The sequence below is a fragment of the Protopterus annectens genome, chromosome 4.part1, assembly GCF_019279795.1.
Source record: "Protopterus annectens isolate FY-2018-M chromosome 4.part1, PAN1.0, whole genome shotgun sequence".
NCBI lineage: Eukaryota > Metazoa > Chordata > Ceratodontiformes > Protopteridae > Protopterus > Protopterus annectens.
In genome coordinates this window covers 469703993-469725461 of record NC_056734.1, presented here as the reverse complement: position 1 = coordinate 469725461, position 21469 = coordinate 469703993, and the positions used below count along the sequence as shown (strand labels likewise).

The following is a 21469-nucleotide window of genomic DNA, read 5'->3' as shown; positions in this document are numbered from 1 at the left end:
GTTGCCATTGAGATTCTTGACATAGCTATAGAATGCTTTGTGGTTGTCTTTAGAGTCAGTGGCAATTTTGTTTTCATAACTAGCTTTGGAGGATTTTATGAGGGATCTCAGCTTCTTACTGAAGCTGACCAGGGAGTTTCTCCAATCATGGGATTTTACTCTTTTTTGCAACAGTTTCTTTCTTCTGTTGTAGAGTTTGTTTATGGCAGGGGACCACCAGATTGGCTTCCTTTTTTTGGAAGATAGCATCTTGGTTCTGTTAGGGATTGCACAATCCATGACTCATGTAAATGCTCATAAAGTGCATTTGTGTAGGATTCAGCAGTCATACCTCTATTGTCCGTCAACATGGGTGTCGTGAAGTTTGCCACTTCTGTCTTAAGAAGCGTGAAGTTGGCTTTGGAGAAATTTTTACTGTGGTTTCCCTAATGGGGGTGGGGGTGGGGGAGGGATGTGGATGTCTAGGGTGATTAGCTTATGGTCGGATCTGACCAACGAGGAATTGACCTCTGGTGTGGAGCACCGGTTGCCCATGTTGGTAATAACCAGGTCTAGGATATTGCTGCCCCTGGTGGGGGTGTGGATAAGTTGATCCATGGCATTGGAATTTATGAATTCCAGAAAACGTTGAGCACAAGAGTTGGTACATGAGTAGTTTTCCCAGTTAATGGTAGGGTAGTTGAAATCGCCCATTATTAGGGTGTTAGGTTGTACCCTAATATTTTCCAGTCTATTAAGAAATGAGAAGTTGGAATCCTGGGACATGGTGGGGGATCTGTAGCAAGCTACAATTTGGATTGCGGTCTTGCCCAGAGTTAGTTGCACTTGGATAATCTCGGATGCATTATGTTGAGCAACTAGCCTGGGGGTGTGGATATCCTTAATGAATATGGACACGCCTCTGCCTTTAGTGTTTTGGTCCAGGTTAGGTGGCCGAAAGGTGTGGTATGAATTATAGCCTGGTAATGCAGGGGTACTCTCTGGAGCCTTGAACCAGGCCTCTGTCACTGCACAGATGTCGATGTTCTCCATCGAGACAGTGCATTTTGAGGTTTAGACTTCTAGCATTGAGTAGCAATACCCTCAGATTCTTCTTGCCTGTACCTGTTAGGGTGGTGAATTTGCCATTTGAACCTTGCCTAAAAAAGGCACTATAGGGGTGGCTAGAGCCTTAGCCAGTATCCGGAATCCCAGGGGCGACAGGTGCAGGCCATCTCTGGCAAAGCATTGTGGCTTGTCGATCATGTCATCCCAGGCAGACAGATACTGGATCCCCTTAGAATGACACCAGAAGCTTAGCCAATTGTTGAAGTCAATCATTTTGTCCTTGTACTCTGGTATCATTCTGGGTGATGGCAGGATGCTACTCAGGGCTAGGGTCATACCTGCCTGGGCTACAAGATCGGACAGCTCCTCCATGTCCCTTTTCATGTAGTCCAAGGAGGAACGTCTCAGGTCATTCACACCAACATGGACAATGACAGAGTCATATTTGTACTTGTTGTGGAGTGACCTGAGTGCATGCATTATGTGGTGGATCCTGGCACCCGACAGGCAGCTGACAGTAACTTTCTCCTTGTTTAGCCTGGTGAGTGGAACATCAGTGTGCCTGACTATAGAGTCACCTATGACTAGAGTGTTGGGTACATTGTTATGCCTTATGGGCTGTGGTTGAGTGGCACACTGAGTTTGTGGGCTATGTGTCATTTGGGTTGTGTTGGGGGGTGGAGGTTGCTTGTGTTTCTGCTTTGGAGGTCCCTATTGCTTGGGCAGGTTTTTACTGAGAGCCTCCACAAATGTAGGTGAGTGTTTTGTATTTCTATGTGTGTGTTTTGGTGGTGTAGGTTTTGAAGGACTATGTGCTGAGTGTGGTGTGGTTCTTCTTGCTTATTTTACCTTTGTCACTCCATCTCTAACCCGTTACCATAACATGTTTACTCCTTCAGTTTGCATCCAGTCTCCATACTCATCTTTGCCCTTCTCCCCAACACAATATAATATATTCTTCTGAAATACCATTGCCTTTGCTTTATTATAGTTCCTCCCTCTAAGCTACACATTGTTGTTTCATGGTTCCCTTGCTCTGGCCTGCCATGGGCCTCTCTGCAGTTATTATTACCAAATCTAGAATTCTGTCCTTTCTGGTATAAACCTAAACCCGTTGTCTGAACTTCTCTTGGCTCAAGACCTCAGACATCTGTACCTCTCTAACCTTGAACTCAGAATGTCCCTATCTACTTTTGGCAGTTTCAAATCCTACTATACTATACTATACTATACTATACTATACTATACTATACTATACTATACTGCACTGTACTATACTATAATATACTATGCTCTTCCTCCTTTCCCACTCTTTTCTCATGTGGTCTCTCATCCTTATTCCTTGATTTCTTTTGGGGATAATACAATGCTTCATTCTACCAGGCCCCCAAAGGTTCTGACCTATCATGCACCTTTTCCCCACTATTGGCCTGATGTTCCTCATCTCTGACCCTTATATGATGAATTGTATTATAGAGATTGATGATCTACCTTGACTTCTCTGCCACCTGTCAGACCTAACAGTTAAAAGCAAGTTAAAAATGAATAATAGAATTCAGATTCTTACTCATTTGGAGGCACAAATCAAGTCTCAGAAATGCATATGAATCATTTCCAATTTTGAAGTGAAAACTTTAATTACTTACACAGTGTGTTTCCAGAAGAAAGTCACTTCACCAGTTCTATTATATGCATGCAGTATAAAGAAACAGAATAGCTTTGTGTAAATACTTTTAGAAAGAAAACAGACCTGATAGTGTAATCTCCGTGCCATTAACTATAAGAGTGGTTGAATTTTCATTATAAAGATTCCACTGAACCTGCAAAAAAGATGAGCAAAGATTAGACAGATTCAACTGATATTCAAATAAAGTAATGAATCATTATTAACAAAAACATACATTTCTTATGTTGACATACAAATGCCAAACCTAATAGTTCTCCTGGAAAATATATGTTAAAAGTGTACATTTTATTCAGAATCAATGCCACTGAACAATATGTTGCCTTTACTTTCCAGGAGTTTACCATAAAAACAAAAGATGCAATGTCATAATCACACAGGTAGTTTTTTTTTTTTAATAACAGGTTCAACAAATCATTAGATTAAAGCACTGATTACATTTTACATTTTTTTTGCTCCTCCCACCTGCCCATCCTCTGGCAAACAATGTAATTCTGCCCAACTGTTATCTACTAGGCGAGATCCAGTAATAGCACAGCCATAATCTAGGCTGTTAGGGAGTTTTGTGATCCCAAGTCCTAATATCCCCTCTCCATGCTTCGTAAATGCTCAGGAAAGGGGCATGTGATAGGTATAGCATGAGGCCATAACCCACTTCAGCAAGTAATACAGCCCTTCAGGCAGACCGACATGCCAGTCTTCTACAGAGAGCTCCTGCTATGTTAATTCTAAGTTACAGCATAGCATCAGGTCACTGCATTTTTGGCTTAATGCTGCAGAACTGCATCTTAGCTCCACAAAACGAAGGCCATGGTTTTTGGTTCATAGGTTCATATGTTGGTACTAGGCTATCGGCCCTAGGGCCTATACAAGCCTAGCCATAACAATTCCCTGGATATTTCTTCCCACGATATTTACTTCCCTGGAACCTTGTCTAGCAGGGTGACTGATGTGATCCCTGGGGTGAATTTCTTATCTCCCATCCATTTGTCAAGGTTCCTTTGAAGAGGGCCAAGGAGGCACTCTGCTTGACATGTATGGGCAGTCTATTCCAGAGTATGGGGAGTCTCTGGGTCAGGAACCTATCCCTCCAGCATGCTTTGTTCATTGTGATGACAAGTTTAGATCCCTGGAGCATGTGGCTCTGAGGGATTGGGATTTTTAAGTGCAGCATGTCCAACAGCTCAGGGTTTGACATGGCCTTGTATGTTAAGCAGAGATCGCTTCTGGGTATACGATATGCCACAGAGTATAGCTTGAGTTTTATTAGATGGTCAGCATAGGGCATCTGCTTTAGGCCTGTGATTCTTTTAGTGAGGTATTTCTGTGGCCTTTCCAGCTGTTGCAGATGTCTTGTGAGGTACATACCAAATGGGCATTGTACTCTATAATGGGTCTAATGAAGGATGAGTACAGTGGGACAATGCACTCCTTTTTTTCTGGCTGAAAAGCGCTTGGTGATGAGGTGTGCCGCATAGAAGGATTTCCTGACTGTTGGTCTTTGTTAACCAATGTTATATTGTAGAGGAATCAATGTCCAGTGCTTTATTAACTGACAGCTTTAATAAAAACATTGCCAGATTATGGCTCTGTATCCATATTTTAGTAATTGCTTTTCTGATACACAGAAAGCTGTCCAACTTATCCAGCCATAGTACAAGCATGACTGTAATATTAGTCTGCTAGTGCCTTTTAAATATTGTGCAAAAATTATTCTAAAGATTATTTTAAAAGGTAGAGTATATGTTGTAAAATGTATTGGAAATATCTTGAAATGGTGTTCTGCAAGCTATTCAGGATTATATTATTTATTTATTTGACATTTGTTAACTGGGATAGTCCACCTGGATCACAAGGCCCATTTTCAGTGGAGGCCTGGGGAGAAAAGCTTCACAATTTTAGAAAATTACAAGATTTACAAGCAAACTACAATATATAAGTATGCAGTGAGTATGTTGCTAGTTTAACTGTGATAACACTTTACAAAGACATATAAGCAAAGTTCACACTGAGGTAGAAAGATAGGAGTAGTACGGTACATTTTTCCAGTCTTGACAGTGCTTAATGGTAGTGGAGGATGTTGTAGTGGTATAGATGGGTATTGCTGCTTTCTTTGTAAGTGATGTTGCTGAACTAAGTAGTATTAATACTATGAATAAAATGGAGAATGTTAGTAGTATCTTATGTGGTATGTTGGACATAGTGGGTATTAGTGGGTGCGGTTTATTGGAGTATAGGATGAGTAATTGTCGTGTTTGGTGACTGGCTAGTTTAAAGATATGTTGTTACTTTGGTGGGATGTGGTGTGATTTGTTGAGAGATGAATGTGGGTGGGGTCATTATAACTGTAATTGTAATTATACATAGGGTGATTGGGAATGGGGTTAGGGTAGGGGACAGGAGTGGGCCTGAGTGAAGCAAGGGGCGAACACAGCAGGTTTGACTTGGACCCTCTTTGCAGCCATCTTCAAAAACAATCAATAAGGTATTAAAACCAGTGAAAAAGCAAAATGATATGTTACTTAAAAGTAGGGGGTTAAATCAGAGTTGAATGCCTTTATCAGTGAAATGTAACTTAGATGGAGTGAGCACAGAAAAAGAAATGCTTACTGCATGGCTGTTTGGTGACCTCAGATAGTTACTGTGCAATAAGAAAAACACTGCTGATGACTAGAATCAGATTATCTGCAGATGCAGAGCAATGGTATCAGCTGAAAGCCGCTGCTAAAATTAATGGGATAGTTTACATTTAATACACATTTAAAATGCTTGTGACACTGTTTGTGAAGTGCAAGAGGATTAGAAAGCAATCAGTGAACCTTAAGAAAAGGTATGTTACTTTGCACAGTCACTCTACTTTATACTGTTAAATTAAGGCAAGTGTAGACATTATCTAATTTTACCCTGAATTTCTTAAAATGATATAATATTAAAGTTGGGGTTAGGTACAGATGAAGAGTAGAGGTAATGGTATGCTATTTTACAGATTTAATTTTTTTTCTCAAAAAATAATAGACCATGGTTTGGAGAAGAACACTTACTGGAGAGGGTTATTCAGCTGTTGCTTCCTGGTGATGAGCTTGTCAGTACAGTGGTTTGAGTAAGGAACTATACAACAGAATATATTAATAGACTCACTAACACTTGTTTAATTTAGTACAGTTACGGTATTTTACTGTCTAGACACTTGGAAGTTAGGCATCTATATTAGTTTTAAGTCTCTTTAGTTACAGGACAGTGTCCATGGGTGCACATAGTGTGCAAATGAGGTATTTTTGAGGTTTCCATGTCTTGTTATGGTGGGCGGAGAACCACTTGACCCAAGGAGTGGCTTGGTTTACTGAAAGAAAAATAAAAAAAATGTTAAGAGAGCATTAGGTTAAGTCAGCATGTGCTGTGTGACCAGCAATGGTAGAGCTATGAATAGTAAATAATAGCTCTGGCAAAGCTGCAACAGTCAGGGGAAGGGCATACAGAATCAAGAGAGGTTATAGCCTAGTAAAATAAGTTAAATGATGTATAGAAAAGCTATAGAAATGAAAGTCATGTGTGCAAGTGTGTCAGTTAGGAGGAATTAACCTGTCTAAGACTGGCCTTGTTTTAACAGTACTTGATAACAAAATCATCAGGTAATGGTAATGGTTGTTTCTGCTTCAGCTCCTGATAACATAACTTTTTTGTTGTGGCAACATACAAAAATATAGTGTGAATAATACATAAACCAATTCTGTACTACGTTAAAGCAATATACACTTTCAACATGTTTTATGGTATATCTATCTATCTATCCATCGTTCTATCTATCAGTATCACATTTTTTCATGTTTTGCCCTCATTATTGTACTTTAGGTGTATGTATTGGGCCCTATAGCTGATAACTCCCAAAAGAGGGATACGGGAGTAAATGGAAAATGCTGGATTGTTTTCATTTAGAGAGGAATGCAGGGGAACTACTGTTTTGCAATTACGTTCTGGTGAAGACAAGGGGTAAAAGCTGTCAGAATTATGAAACCCCCAAAGCAAATTGACACAGCAGCAGGCCATGTGACTATACTTATAGAGGTATGTACTGTATGCAAGGCAAACATGAAGATCAGCATAACTTTGTTGCACTTTGCTGTCCAAATTTGCAAGATTAGAGGATGTAAATAACACTGGAGCTATCCTAGGCAATCATAAACAACTCTTCACTCCTACTACCTTACAAAAAGATAAAATAACCAATAAGGCATTCCTCTGCTGGAAAGGGGATATACTCATGGTGTGATGTGAAGGTGTAGGGTTAGACAGTAAATGGGTTAGTAATGTCTGGTGGATTGAAGGCACTTTACCTAATGATGATACATGTATAATTAGCATTCTTCTAAAGTTTGGCCATTTTGCACTGACTAGCATTGTTACTTATGGAGATAGTGGGGAAATAGCACCCTAAATGTCACAGAAAGAGGCAGCAAGATTGATTTGTTCCAGATAACGGACTGTTGCCTAATTTCTTGCTAACTATAACAACATATAGCAACGATAAATGGCAAATAATAACTATACAGATTTTTTAGCAAATTTATACAATAAACTATATCAAATGTCATTGACAGGTCCAGTAACACAGTTTTGGTTATTTGTCCACATATGAACTCAGTGCCATTTGCAAGACAGTATCTCTTCAATAACTTGGCTAGAAGTAACAAATATTGATTAGACATTGCAAAAGTTGTGAGTACACATATAATACTTTGGACAAAGTGGATAGCAGGTGAGTAGTAATTTCAAAACAGTGACTTATGCTCTCATGCAGAGGTACAATAAGTACCACATTTTCAGAGAGAAGGTAGTAGACATAACCTTAACTGATGGATCTGTGCTGGTACAACTTTAAGAACTTTGGTTGAACATTATCTTCTCATACTGATCTGCATTTCTGTTTTAAATGGAGTTGATATACTCGGCTAGATGTAAGAATGCAGAGAAAACAAGGAATTCTCTATGGGGGAATCTCTAATAACAGAAAAGGTTTAAATTAGTTGATGCTGCTGGAAAGTAAGAGCTAACAGATCTTCCACAACTCTGCTCCTACCAAGCTTTCCTTACCCTGGAGAATAGACATTTCTGCATTTTCTGAGACATGGCTTAAATCCATGGAGAGCACCCAGTCGGTGCAGGGTTGTAATGTCTTCCACACATTTAGACCATCTACTGCATAGCAAGAGAAAAAAGGTGGAAGAGTCTTAATTTACATCAAACACAAACATACCTCAAGGCTGGTCAAACTGTATGATGTGCTTGAGCTTCTCCACATCCAAATTAACACAGAAAAAGTTCAGACCGTTCCTTCACAAGCTATAGATTCCCCTCTATGATCCATGAACTCATACGTCAGAGTTAAATGCACTGAAGACTCTCCCCATTCAACCCAATACCATTTTCATGGGTGACTTTAACTCTGACAATGTAAGCTGGGAATCATACACAACCTCAGGCGTGCAGGCCCAGAGATTCCTGGACTCCATCAGCACAAACTCCCTTGACCAGCTGGTCTGTATGCTCACTGGAGAACTAACATCCTTGACCTGGCTAACTGCCTATTATTAAGAAATACCCTAGTAAAATCCCAAGTCCCCGAAACCAAGAGAATACTGCTGCATAGGCAGAGATGCTGACAATCTCTATATAAGCATGTAAATAGATGCACAGAGACAACTGTGCCTGCTTGAAATAAGCAATGACAATCCCAAAGAACAAGCCATCATTGTATAACAAAAGAAAGGAAATCATGGCCAAAAGTAAGAAGGGCTAAGGCCAGCAGGATAAAATCTCCTTCATCTATCTAAGCACCTCACAGGACTAGTCCAGACTATCAAAGCCAAATTTGAGGTTAAATAGCCTTCCAGACAAAGGACAACTACAAGGCTTTAGTCAGCTATGTCCATAAGATACAAATTGCTGAAGTAATTGTGAATTGAGCTACTTATACTGACCTGATTGACATAGAAAATTGACTGGCCAACAAATTTAACTCCAATTTCACCCAATTTTTCCCTCAGTCAGTCCTCAGGAAATGCCCTCAAGTCATAACTCCTCAAAATTGGGAGCAGATCCTAAATACACTAAGACCAGAAACACAGCATTGATGTACCCCCAATTATACACAGGATGCCTCCAAAATAGCATGAAATATACCTTATCAGGACCACTAAAATTTCTATTGAATCTCAGCTTTCAGACAGGCTTCATGCTAAGCAAATGGAGAATTGCAAGTGTTAACCATCTACACAATGGTGAGCATCTATGGACCTAGGCAACTACAGACCAATAGGTCTGACTCATCTCATATGCAAAGCCATGGAAAGAATTATCATGGAAATGATAAACAATGACATAGGAAATTTACATACATTTGATCCAACCTAGTTTGGTTTCATCAAGGGCATATCACGCCTAGTCAATTTGTTGGATTTCTTTGAGAAAGTCACTAAAGCCATAGACAAGGACAGAACCACCTACCTCAACCTGTCCAAAGCATTCAACACAATATCTCACTAAGGCATTGTACATAAAATCAATAAATTAGACATGAACCCATATGTCATACAATGGATAGCTAGCTGGCTGACAGATAGTACTCAAGAATTTAAGATAGGGGTGGCTACTTCCACAAAGAAGTCAGTCATTATCAGAGTTCCTCAGGGTTTGGTGCTATGGCTTCCCCTTTTTGGTATCTAATTCTCTGAAGTCAAGGCCAAAGTCAAGGGTCTCTTGCTGAGCAAGTTTGCAGATGACTGCAAGCTGGTTCAGTCAATAAATACCCCAAATACAGAAATTCCTTTCAAAGAAGGTCTGACAAAGATAAATAACTAGTGCCAGAGTATTATCTAAAACTCAGTACAGAGAAATGCATAACAGCATCCTTTGGAAAGATGGCCACCCATGGAAATGATCACACTGATAACACCCTTAAGAGTAGACCGAGACATCAGGGATTTGAGAATGCATGTACACAATAACCTGGGCTTTGAACATTATGTGCCTATGGTGGGGAAAAAAATCATTCTATGTGGCAGAATGTATAAGCAAGGGTATGTCATCTGGGTCCAAGTATGTTATTGTTCTACTGTACTCATCCACATCAGACAGACTATTGTGTACAACACACTCTTTGGTATGTATCTGATCAGGCATTTACAACAACAGCATCCACAGAGGTTCCTCAAAAAAAAAGTGGAACAAAGGCCCAAAAATATGGACAATTTTAAAATATTTCTCTTACAAACTTAGAAAGTTGATAGAATAACAGGTTTTGCATTGGCATACATTTTCTGAAAGGTATGAAGTCTGAATCTCAAATGTCTGTCATTATTTTTTAACTTCAATCTTTAATGATTTGCCACTAATTTGCCAGAAAAACACAATTTTATGAAAAATCAACCAAAAATATGAGGCAAGAATCTGGGTATTCTGCAAAAATCTGTACAGTTGTGAGGTATGCTCTGTACTCTGTTTCCTCCAGACTATTGCAAGGTGATCTATGCTTGGCCTACAAAACATTATCTGACCCCACTCTGATGAACCAGTTGCACATCCACAAAACAAACAGCATTAGAAATATCTGATCTATGGATGTAAACCTCATCAGAAACATAAGTAGGACACATTGCAGGGACAGGTATATGTTGCAGGGACTACCTCTCCTCTGGAGCAGGGCTCCCATCCATTCATCACAATTGTAACAAACAGCTTGCTGCTGTTAAATGATCATGTACTAAGCACTTGAGAGAACTTTAGCCATGACTGCAGTGCACACACCCAGTATTAGCACACATTTCTAAATGTCAGTGTGCTTCCACACCGTTGGGACCTGGCAATCATGCCCAGTAACACCTTGTCTCTGGGGCAATTATCCTCTTCGCCTCACCTTAGTTACATCTTTGAGAATAGAAAACCAAATGCATGTCTTTGTAAAGAGGCAGGAATTCAAAAGTAGGAAAATGAAGCCCAGAGCAACATAAGGAGAATATGCAGACTTTATACAGATAAGAATCGGAAGCCAGGATTGAGCTGCAGACAAAAAGGAATATCTGCAAAGCCATAACCCAAGGTAGATGTCAAAGGCAGAAGTTGATGCAGTAGTTGTGAAAAGCTTGAATATAATTGTATGCAAAATTTCTTTGGAATGTAGTGTTTTTTACGATAAAAATGTGGTGTATGGAGAGAAGCCTGGTGAAAAGTGGAAAAAAAGTAGATGTATAGATAGAATCTTGATTTATTCTTAAATTTAAGACTTAAAGCCTCAAAGTGGGGAATTCCACGACTTCACTGGAAGTACTTTCATGAATGACAGAAAAGGACTTGAGATGATTCATTTTAAAATAAGTATTATGACAGGAACAAGGTAGGACTTCTGTACTGCTTGTAAAGTGCAAACTGGATGAGAAACCAACTTGTGTAGCACTACTCCAAAGTTGAATTCTCCAATTGCTGTTTTCCATAGATAATTATTGAAGGTATATTTTCTACATGTGTGCCAGGAATGATCCTCTCCTTTTGGGAGAGTAATTCCTTCTTTATAAGTTCAGGGAGTGTGGGAGTGATGAGGGGCTTATAGCCCTGTAAATAATATTTATATTTAATTTTATTTTTATTGGGTTGAATTCTTGACCAGTCGTGTTCAATGACCTGGTTCATCTCTGATTTGTAACTTGATCAGTCATAGTGAAAGTAAAAGGAAGGTTATCAGCGTACTAGAATGCATAGAATATGCATCACCAACAGAAAGCAACTGCCCATTTTAATATAAGGATGATAAGCTCTCCGCTCTCTGTATATAGTGTTATGTGGCTTTATAGAAACCTCATTATCAAAAAGGATGCACGGAGTCTTGAAAAAATTAGACAGTTGGAGGCATTAACAAAACTGTTCAATAATGCCAAGAGAATTACTGGAGCATAGATTGACAGTATACTTAAGAAAGAGATTTCTTGATATTAAAATGGCAGTCTGACAATACAAGGTGGAACACTCAGAAGATAAAGGAAACAATGTTACACATGCATTCGTTCATACGCACAAATGTATACATTTATATGTATACACACATGCATGCATGGAAACACACACACTAAGACATAGACACACACGTGCGCATGCACGCATGTGCACACTCCTTGAGCTGCAGCTGCAATGCAGAGAGTGCTATGCAATAAATTTAATTAAATTAATTGAATACACCATTCTTTCTGCAGTAAGGCACCAAGCATGTTTGCTGCTCTAAATGTATATTTATTCTTAAAACTGGTATTAAAATAATTTATTTGAATATTACCTACCGTTATTCCATTTTGTATATATGCAGCCAGGGCTACAAAATTTGTGGCAGCAGAAGTTGCATTTCTTCCAGCTCTGGCTGTTCGACCCTGCAGTGTGAAGAGCAGTTCACTGCTGTTCTTTACATTCACCAGAATGTATTCACCAAGGCCATTAAATGTGTAGGCAACATTATCCAGAGTGGTAATGTGTGGATCTCCAAAAAACCACCCTAACAGAAAGAAAACTCACAGTTAATATACGAAATTCAAGACTTAAAAGGATCATAACAGTCATTACACTTTATTAAAACCAAACTCATCTGTTTGCATTTATGTATATTTTATGAATCAGTATAGTCAGTGAGATCATAAAATAGCAAATATGGTATAATATGGTACAATGCTATAAAATATGACCATGAAATATGATGTTTGGTAGAAGTTACAAGATAAAGCAAAGAAGTAAATTAAAACTCAGGAAAAGAGTAAAAGACAGCAAAAGCTTAAAGTATACAGTCTTGGGCTATAAAGTGTTTACTTGCCTATAGAGAGGACTGAATATCTCAGGCATGGGTGTGTCAGTGTTTGTGTGTGCATGTGTGTATCTGCCTATCTGTATGTATTAGCATGTGTGTGTGTGTGTGTGTGTGTGTGTGTGTGTGTCTGTGTGTGTATATATATATATATATATATATATATATATATATATATATATATATATAGTGCATGTGTGTGTGTGTATATCTAAATAAATATAAATATATATATATATATATATATATATATATATATATACATATATATATATATATATATATATATATATATATATATATATATATATATATATATATATATATATATATATCTACATATATAGTTATAGTTTGAGGTGTAGGTGGGTTTGCACCTCTGCAAACAAGCAAACATAGGGCCAGATTCAATAAAGCCTACAATAAGTGTACACTAAATGTACACGATATGTATTCAAGAACATTCTCATCACATTTTTTGTGCTTTCTAGTCACTCAAAAAAAGATTACACTTAGTGTACATGTCTACACTTTGTGGTAACCTTTATGAATCCCTGTCAATATTTAAAGCTGCAAGAATATCAATAGAAAAACTAAAATTAGGAGGAAGAAGGTGTGAGTTATGTCTGTGTTGTCTGTTTATTCAGAACAGTGTACACTTAGTGTTGGCATTATTGAATCCTGGGGATAGTTTTTATTTGCTTCAAAGCATGCATGCTGTTTTATCATTTTTATCTTTCTTTTGTTGCTTTTTTGGATGTCAGTCTACTGAAGTTTCAATTAACTTCAGCAGATCCATATATATCCAGAGAGAGAGAGAGAGGGAGACAGATACAGGTCCAGATAAAGATATAGATAGTTATAGTTATCCTCAAAGTGGATAATTATGAAGGGATATAATAAAATTAATCCACGTCAGAGTACCTGATAGTTTATCACCACTTCCTTTATATCATCAAGCATTTATAACCACACTGCCCACATAATCAGTCACCAAAACTGTGCTCCTTTCACTCTAATAGAGAGAAAAAACAGCATACTATACACGCACAAATACACAAACACCACAAAACATCTGCATAAATGAACCTGAAATGAATGTAAGTAAAGAAATAAGTACAGAGATCAGTTGTGAAGGCCCACCCATTCCATCAGCTCATTCCACTGAGTACAGTGTGATCAAATGTGAAGGTCCACCCCTTTAGCTTATTGCCTGTTTGCACATCACTGTTTTTAACCCATTGTGAGGTATTCCAGCTACAAATTTTCCCTTAGTAGCACTTGTGTGATCACCTAGTAGTACTCCTCTTAGACCTTCCACCCTTTACCCCCTTAGCAATCTCTAGCCTCTCTCCCTCAGATTCTGACAAATATGGATGAACAATTTCCTACAGTTTCTTCTGCTAGTCTGGTTGATATGGGCATCCTGAGACAGTGTAGTAACTGCCTCACGTACACGGAGAACCCTCTACTACTACCACCTAGGAAAACAATTTGTGAGAGATGCAATTACATTAAGAACCTTGAGTCCCTGTTCTCTCCCTCACAAGCCAGTATATCTAGACTGAGAAGGTTGTCAACACAAACCCCACATCCCTAAAACCACCCACACCTACACAACACACACTCACATATGCAGAGGTCTTCAACAAAAACATACCCAAACAAAAGAGACCTCCGAGGCAAAAACACATGTGAACTCTACTGCCCACCACACCACACACCACACATAGTCCACACACTTGTTTCTCGCAGCCACTAAGGCCTAAACATAAACCCAACATATTAGTCAAAGGAGACTCCATTGTGAGACACACAGATGTGCCCCTCACCAGGCTGGATAAGGAGAAAGTCACAGTTAGTTGTTTGTCAGGTACCAGAATCCACTATGTCACCCATGCATTCAAGTCTCTCAACAAAAGGTACCGTTATAACTTTGTCATAGTTCATGCTGGCGTGAATGGCTTGAGACATACCTCCCTGGACTATATGAAGAGAGACAAGATTGAGCTCACTAAATATGTGTCCCAGGCAGGTATGCTTCTAGCCTTTAGCAGCATTCTACCATCACCCAGAATGATGCCTTAATACAAACAGAAAATGATTGACTTTAACAATTGGCTTTGTTTCTGTATCATTTCATGGTGGTCCAGTACCTGACAGCCTGGGAAGATATAATTGACAGACCACAATGTTTTGCCAGAGATGGCCTGCATCTGTCTCTATTGGGCTTCAGGCTTCTGGCAAAGGCTCCTGCCTCCCCCATAGTGCCTTTTTTAGGCAATGCCATGAGGTCAAAACTACCAACATGCAAATTTCATCAAAAAGCAAATTAAAGGTCCTGCTGCTAAACGCTAGGAGTCTAAACATGAAACTGCACTCATTGCAAGATTTCTTAACCCTGGAAGATGCTGACATTTGTGCAGTCACAGAAACCTGGTTCAAAGCTGCAAAGAACACCTCAGCCATATCAGGTTACACATCGTATTATACATTCAGACCCCAAACCATGGGCAGCAAAGCAAAAGGAGATGGAGTTACAATATAAATGAAAGACATACAGACCTTCAGGCTGGTCAAACAGTATGACACACAGGAGACACTCCAGGTGGAGGTAACCATTGACAAGACCCCTTTTCAAATCATAGCTAGCTACAGGCCCCCAACTTTGACTCAAGACGCCCACTCCTTGTATCTGGACCTCTTTGAATCTATAAAGATTCAACCCTTTACCCTGAGTCTGGGTGACTTTAATTATCCAATCACAGATTGGAAGAATTTCTTATGCCAAAACACAAATGCCCAGAATTCCTTGATTTTGTCAGTGCAAATGCCTTGGACCATCTGGGTTGACACCCCCACAAGAGGTGATAATATCTTGGACTTGGTATTAAGCAACATGAGTAACCACTGCAGCATCCCTACAGTGTCATCCTCTCTGGTAAGATCTGACCACAAAGCAGTCACTTTCAAAGTCGCCATCTCCCTCAACACCCACTACCTAGGCTCAAAAAACAAAACTTCTCCAAAGCTGATTACAACCTCCTGAGGGAAGGTATATACAGCTTCACAGCCCTCTCCCCTCCATAGGAAATGGCACATATGTCCAAACCTACACCAAAGTACTATACAAGCATTTCTATAGCAGCATGGAATCAGGAATATCCTATAGGATAAAATCGTCCTCCTCAAGGAAGAGTAAACCTCTCTGGTGGACATCTGCAATAAGTAAACTCTATAATAAAAGGGAAAACATGCTCTCCAGGACCAAGAAGTAGCAAGTACCTAATTGGAAGCAATCTCTCCTTAGCCTGAACAAGCAAATAAGAGCACTAGTGAAATTCTCCAAAGCAAACTTCAAGTCCAAACTGGCCACATCTACTAAAAACAATCATAAGTGATTTTTCACTTATGTTCGCAGTCTGAAAGGACACACTCAGATCTGCTCAGAACTTGTGGTCAAAGACACCACATACACAAATGCCATAGATATAGCCAACCTGCTGGCAGACAGGTTCAGTGAAAACTTCACCCCTCTGTCCACCCCATCAGTAAATCAGGACATGTCCAGCACCTGCCCCCCTCCCTTATATCTAGGGAGCAAGTCATCACTGCTCTCTCAAAGGCAAAAAATACAGCCTCCATGGGACCCAATAACATCCCAGGCTGCATCCTACATGAACTCAGGCAGGAACATGCAGCACCATTAAGCACCCTATTCAAACAAAGCCTGAGTACCGACTTAATCCCAGCCAAGTGGAGGACAGCCATTGTCATCCCTTTGCACAAAGATGAAGTGTCCACCGATCCAGAAAATTATAGACCCATCAGTCTAACCAGCCTGATGTGCAAGATCATGGAAGAGGTTATCATGGACCTCATTAACAAGGACATTGTCAACCTCCAAGCACTCAATCCCACACAGTTTGGTTTTGTCAAGGAGAGGTCATGTCTGTTAAATTTGGTCGACTTCTTTGAGACAGTCACTAAAGCTATGGATGAGGAGAAGGCGGTGCACACCTCCTACATTGACCTGGTCAAAGCCTACAATACTATTCCCCACTCAAGTATAACAGATAAACTCTCTCAACTAGGCATCAATCCATATGTTACCAGATGGGTAGCAAAGTGGCTCACTGATAGAACCCACCTAGTCAAAACAGGGGAAGCCACCTCAAGTAGTAGACCCATAAGAAGCGGTGTTCCCCAGGGATTCGTCTTGTGGCCTCTGATGTTTGGGATATACTTCTTGGTGGTGCAGGCCAAATATAGTGGGCTATGGCTGACCAAGTTCACTTATGACTGCAAGCCGGGTTCTTTCATCAATTCCCCTAGTGATGTGGACATCCTCCAAGAGGGTCTCACCCAAACAAATGACTGGTGCCAAAAATATGGCTTCAAACTGAATGCCAAAAAATGCATCATCATCCCCTTTGGGGAGAGTGACATCCCCACAAACTAAGGTCCTAAGCACGCAATCAGTCATGAGGGACTTGGGCACCCAGCTTGATAGCAAACTGACCTTTGACTGCCCTATTGTCTTCATTGTATGGAAAGCTTTCTACATGGCCCACCTCATTAATAAGTGTATCTCATCTAGGGACAAGGAGGTCATAACATCCCTGTATACCTCCCTTATAAGATCTGTTATTGAGTACAATGGTTCTTTGGGTATGCACCTCACAAAGCACATGCAGCAGCTGCAGACACCACATAGGTTCCTCACCAGAAGAAGCCAGGGATTCAGACATCTACCCTATACAGATAGGCTAAAAGCCCTGTCCCTCTACTTAGTCTCAAAGAGACTCCTAAGAGGTGGCCTCTGTCGGCATACAAAGCAAGCTCAGATCCTGCTCTGATAGGACTGCTGCATATCTGCAAGTCAAGCTACACTCAAATAACCCATACACATAACCTCAACCTGGTCTGTGACATCAATAGGACTTGTTGGCAGGGCAGAATTGTGTCCCAGAGACTCCTTCTGTGGAATAGGCTCCCTCTCCATGTCAAGCAGAGTACCTCATTAATCCTTTTTAAGTGCAACCTGGATAACTCGATGGGGAACAGAAAATATACCCTGGGATTCCACCTGTGTCCCTGCTGGACAGGAGCATCTGGTGCTGACTTGTCGGAATATGTGCTAAATTCTTGGCTAGGCTTGTAAGGGCCTTAGAGCCAATAGCCTAGTAATGTCCTATGATCCTATGAAAAGAAAGCAGCAGCCTGAAATGAAATGAGTTTTAGGTGAAATGAACTTTAGGTGATATGGTCTTGGTGAAATGAGTTTAGGTGAAATGATAACCACAAACAGCAGGAACTTCCAAAATGCACCAAAAACGAAAGAATAGGAAATCCCAGGAGAATACAAAAACTGCGCACTTTAATGTTTAAAACACAAGTAAAATACAAGTAAAATAAACGCTGTTAAGTTCATGCGTTTTCGTCTTCATAAAGACTTCCTCAGATTATACATGTGACTTGGTCAAAAACAGCTTTATATACAATTAATTTAATTAGTAAACACCAATCATATTCCTCCATTTTTTCAAACGAATATTGACTAATCATTAAGATAGCATCCAAATCCATTGGCTTTCTTTGTAATTCCCTACCTAAATGAATATTTAAAAACCTTTAATATTTGATTAATATGCATTCTTATAAATGTTTCACTTTAGGTGAAATGAGTTTTAGGTGAAGTGATACGTATCTATATATATATATATATATATATATATATATATATATATATATATATATATTTATATATATATTTATACACATATATATGCATAAATGTATTGCATCATGGATATTCAGAAACCATGTAGCTGAAATGCTTGATATCCTTAAGGTATCATTTACATATATATCATGGGCCTCCATTGCAGGAGTTTTAAGTTATCACATTGTGAAAACTCCAGCTTGGCTGAGTTTTTATTGCAGTTTTTACTGAATAGTTTGTCTGTGTGACCTTTTTACCCTTTGGTTTGGATGTTACTTGGGGTATTTTGCAGGCACCTTAATGGGCATCAGCTAGGTAAAAAGACCCTATGTTTCTGAAGCATATCTAATCAATCCACTTATAGTTCGCTGATTATATCTATAACAAGGCTAACATGCATATGTATAGCTAGTGGTGTTTGGCTATACTTGCTTGAATGTAAACATAAAAATGTAAAAAGATGTGGACATTCAGAAGCCATGTAGCTGAAACACTTGATGTCCTTATGGGTTAATTTACGCATGTCCTATGGGCCTCTATCATAGGATGTTTACGGTATCACACAGTGAAAACTCTAGCTTAGCTGGGAATTTATTCCAGCTTTTATTGAATAGGTAGTATTTGTGACCTATTTATCCTTTGGTTTGGTTTATATTCAAGCATGTTTCATGCAAAACCATAGGTGATGCAATTTCCTACTTATAACTGCTTTCTGTAATAATATATTTTTACATAATTACATGTCCTTTAAATCACGTGTTGTTTGTGTAAAGATAGTTTTTTTTCATAATGTGTCTTCTGCAAGCTATGTGGCAGAATGTATTCCTTTGAGGAATACATTAAAACAAGTCTAGCTTTTAAAGAACCAAATAGTTTTTTTTTCATAATGTGTCATCTGTAGGCTATGTGGCAGAATGTATTCCTTTGAGGAATAAATTAAAACAAGTCTAGCTTTTAAAGAACCAAATAGTGCTTCCCTCCTAAAGAAAGAAGAAAAAAGGTAGAAACAGAATTGCCCACTGTTATTTAGATATACATGTGGAAAAACAAAGCATGGACTGCTCAATCAGTCACTGTATCTGTGTGTGCATGTGTGTGTATGTATGTCTGTGTGACAGTGGTGGCTGGTGACTTCAAATTAAAGGAGGGCTGCAGGAGACAGCTGAATGGGTGGGATCAACGAGAAGGGGTGTGGCCAACTAGGCAATTGTGGAGCTATGCAAATAAATGCAAAAACTAGGACTTTAATTAGATTTGCTGCCCTGGGTGCCAAACCATCATTATGAGAGTTCAATCAAGACAAAATGAAATGTAGAAGAAAAAATATTTCAATGCATTGGCTACATGACAGCTTACTTAATATCCAGATGGAAACAAAAAGGTTGTAAGGCATAAAAAAATAAATTTATTTTTAAATACATTACTGGAATGCCAGTCAAAATCAAGTATAGAAAAACAAGCAGCACTCAACTCAAACCACTTCTCCTTGCACTGCAGTTATAATTATAATTTATATTCAGCTTTATAAAAGTACCAAGTAACATGCTGAAAGTAGCAATCTCTGTGATACCCCAGCTTATAAAAAATGTTTCTTATCCAAAAAAGACCTGCTGCCTAACAACAACTATCTACTTGTTTCATGGGGAAAACATGATCAAAGTACAAAATGAACAGCAAATAAGAAACAAGCTCAATATAAATTGCTTAAAGGATTACTGCACAGGTTATGGACCACACATGATAGACTGGCATTCTGTTTAGTTTATGGATAAAGCCTGCAAAGATGACTGCAAGTCTTCAACAAATGTAATGAGGTTCTGAAAATACTGTAATCCTGTCTTTTATTACAAATACTGCCATATGCATTTCAATACCTAAGGCTTATACCCTATCAAGCTATGTAAAGATTATCTGCATGGCAACAACAAAAAGGCTTTGAATGTTGGTAATTCTTTAACAGTATGCTTATTAAAGCTTACTTGCATCTTACAGTCTCAGACAAGCTTACCTGATAGTCATTAAAGCATTGCTACTTAAATGCAGAGCAACAGGCACTGCAACAACATGCATTTTCTGAATAAGAAGAAACATAAATCAACAGTATAAAAATATGACAGAAAACCAGAACATTCTGCAAAATCAGTGACAGATAAAAAACCACTGTAGTAATTGTGCCTACCTTGGATAGGGGATGACTTACACTGCATAACTGCTCCTTGCCCTGCTTGGACACATCCAGAGTCACTACATGGGAGAGTGGGGTACAACAAGTATGTCACAATTTGATATGTCTGTGGCTGATGGTGATGGCCTTGACACATCAACCTCAGAGCAACAAATCTGTACAAAGCCATAAATAGAAGTGGGACAAAGGCCCAAAAATAAGGACAATTTTAAATATTGCTCTTATAAACTTAGAAAGATAATAAAATAGTAGGTCTTGCATTAGTATGAATTTTCTGAAGGGTATGAAATCTGAAACTCAAATGTCTGTCATTATTTTCTAACTTCAATCTTTAATGATTTGGCACTAATTTGCCAGAAAACCACACTTTTATGAAAAAACGGACCAAAAATGTGATGCAAAAATATAAAATAGCCACACAATAAAGCTGGGAACCTGTCAAAGAAGGGACACTTTTTTAATATTAGTACTGTTAACTTGAGCAGCTGACAAAATAAGAATCTACATGCATTTCTGAAATTAAAAGTAATCTATAACTATGATCATTACAATTACTTAGTAACTGTAAACCCTCCACAATTTCTTCCAAATTTGCCATTTTGCAGAGGGATTAGTAGGGGGAGAGCAACACTTTGAACCAAAATCAGGGACAGCTGAGAGGTTTGGATGTACCCAATTCTATAAAGCGATTTATTTGCACATACCTCTCAACCTCTTAATGCAGGAAATCTGGACAAGGCCAAATATATTGGAGGAACATACAAACAGTACTAAAAATTGCTCTTGTATAAACTTAGTTGATATAATAACAGGGCTAGCTTTATCATTTGTCTGAAGGGTATGAAGTCTGAAACTCAATGTCTGTCATTATTTAGTGACTTCATTCCTAAATGATTTTCGAGAAAATCACAAATTTTATGAGGAACAAACCAAAAATAAGCAAAAAATCTATTCATTCTGTGAAAATCTGGACAGTTGAGAGGTATAGTTCAGCCG

The 21469-nt window shown here is 38.9% G+C and overlaps 1 protein-coding gene across 1 annotated transcript in view; it reads right to left on the bottom strand.

Moving 5' to 3' along the window:
- The window catches only part of LOC122801232 (mucin-like protein), a 468953-nt gene that overhangs the window by 110126 nt on the left and 337358 nt on the right, over nt 1-21469 (bottom strand). The window contains exons 21-22 of the mRNA XM_044070784.1: nt 12052-12260; nt 2798-2867 (exon numbers count right to left, since the gene is read on the bottom strand). Of these exons, the coding sequence (XP_043926719.1) occupies nt 2798-2867; nt 12052-12260 (279 nt within the window). The remainder of the gene's footprint in view (nt 1-2797; nt 2868-12051; nt 12261-21469) is intronic.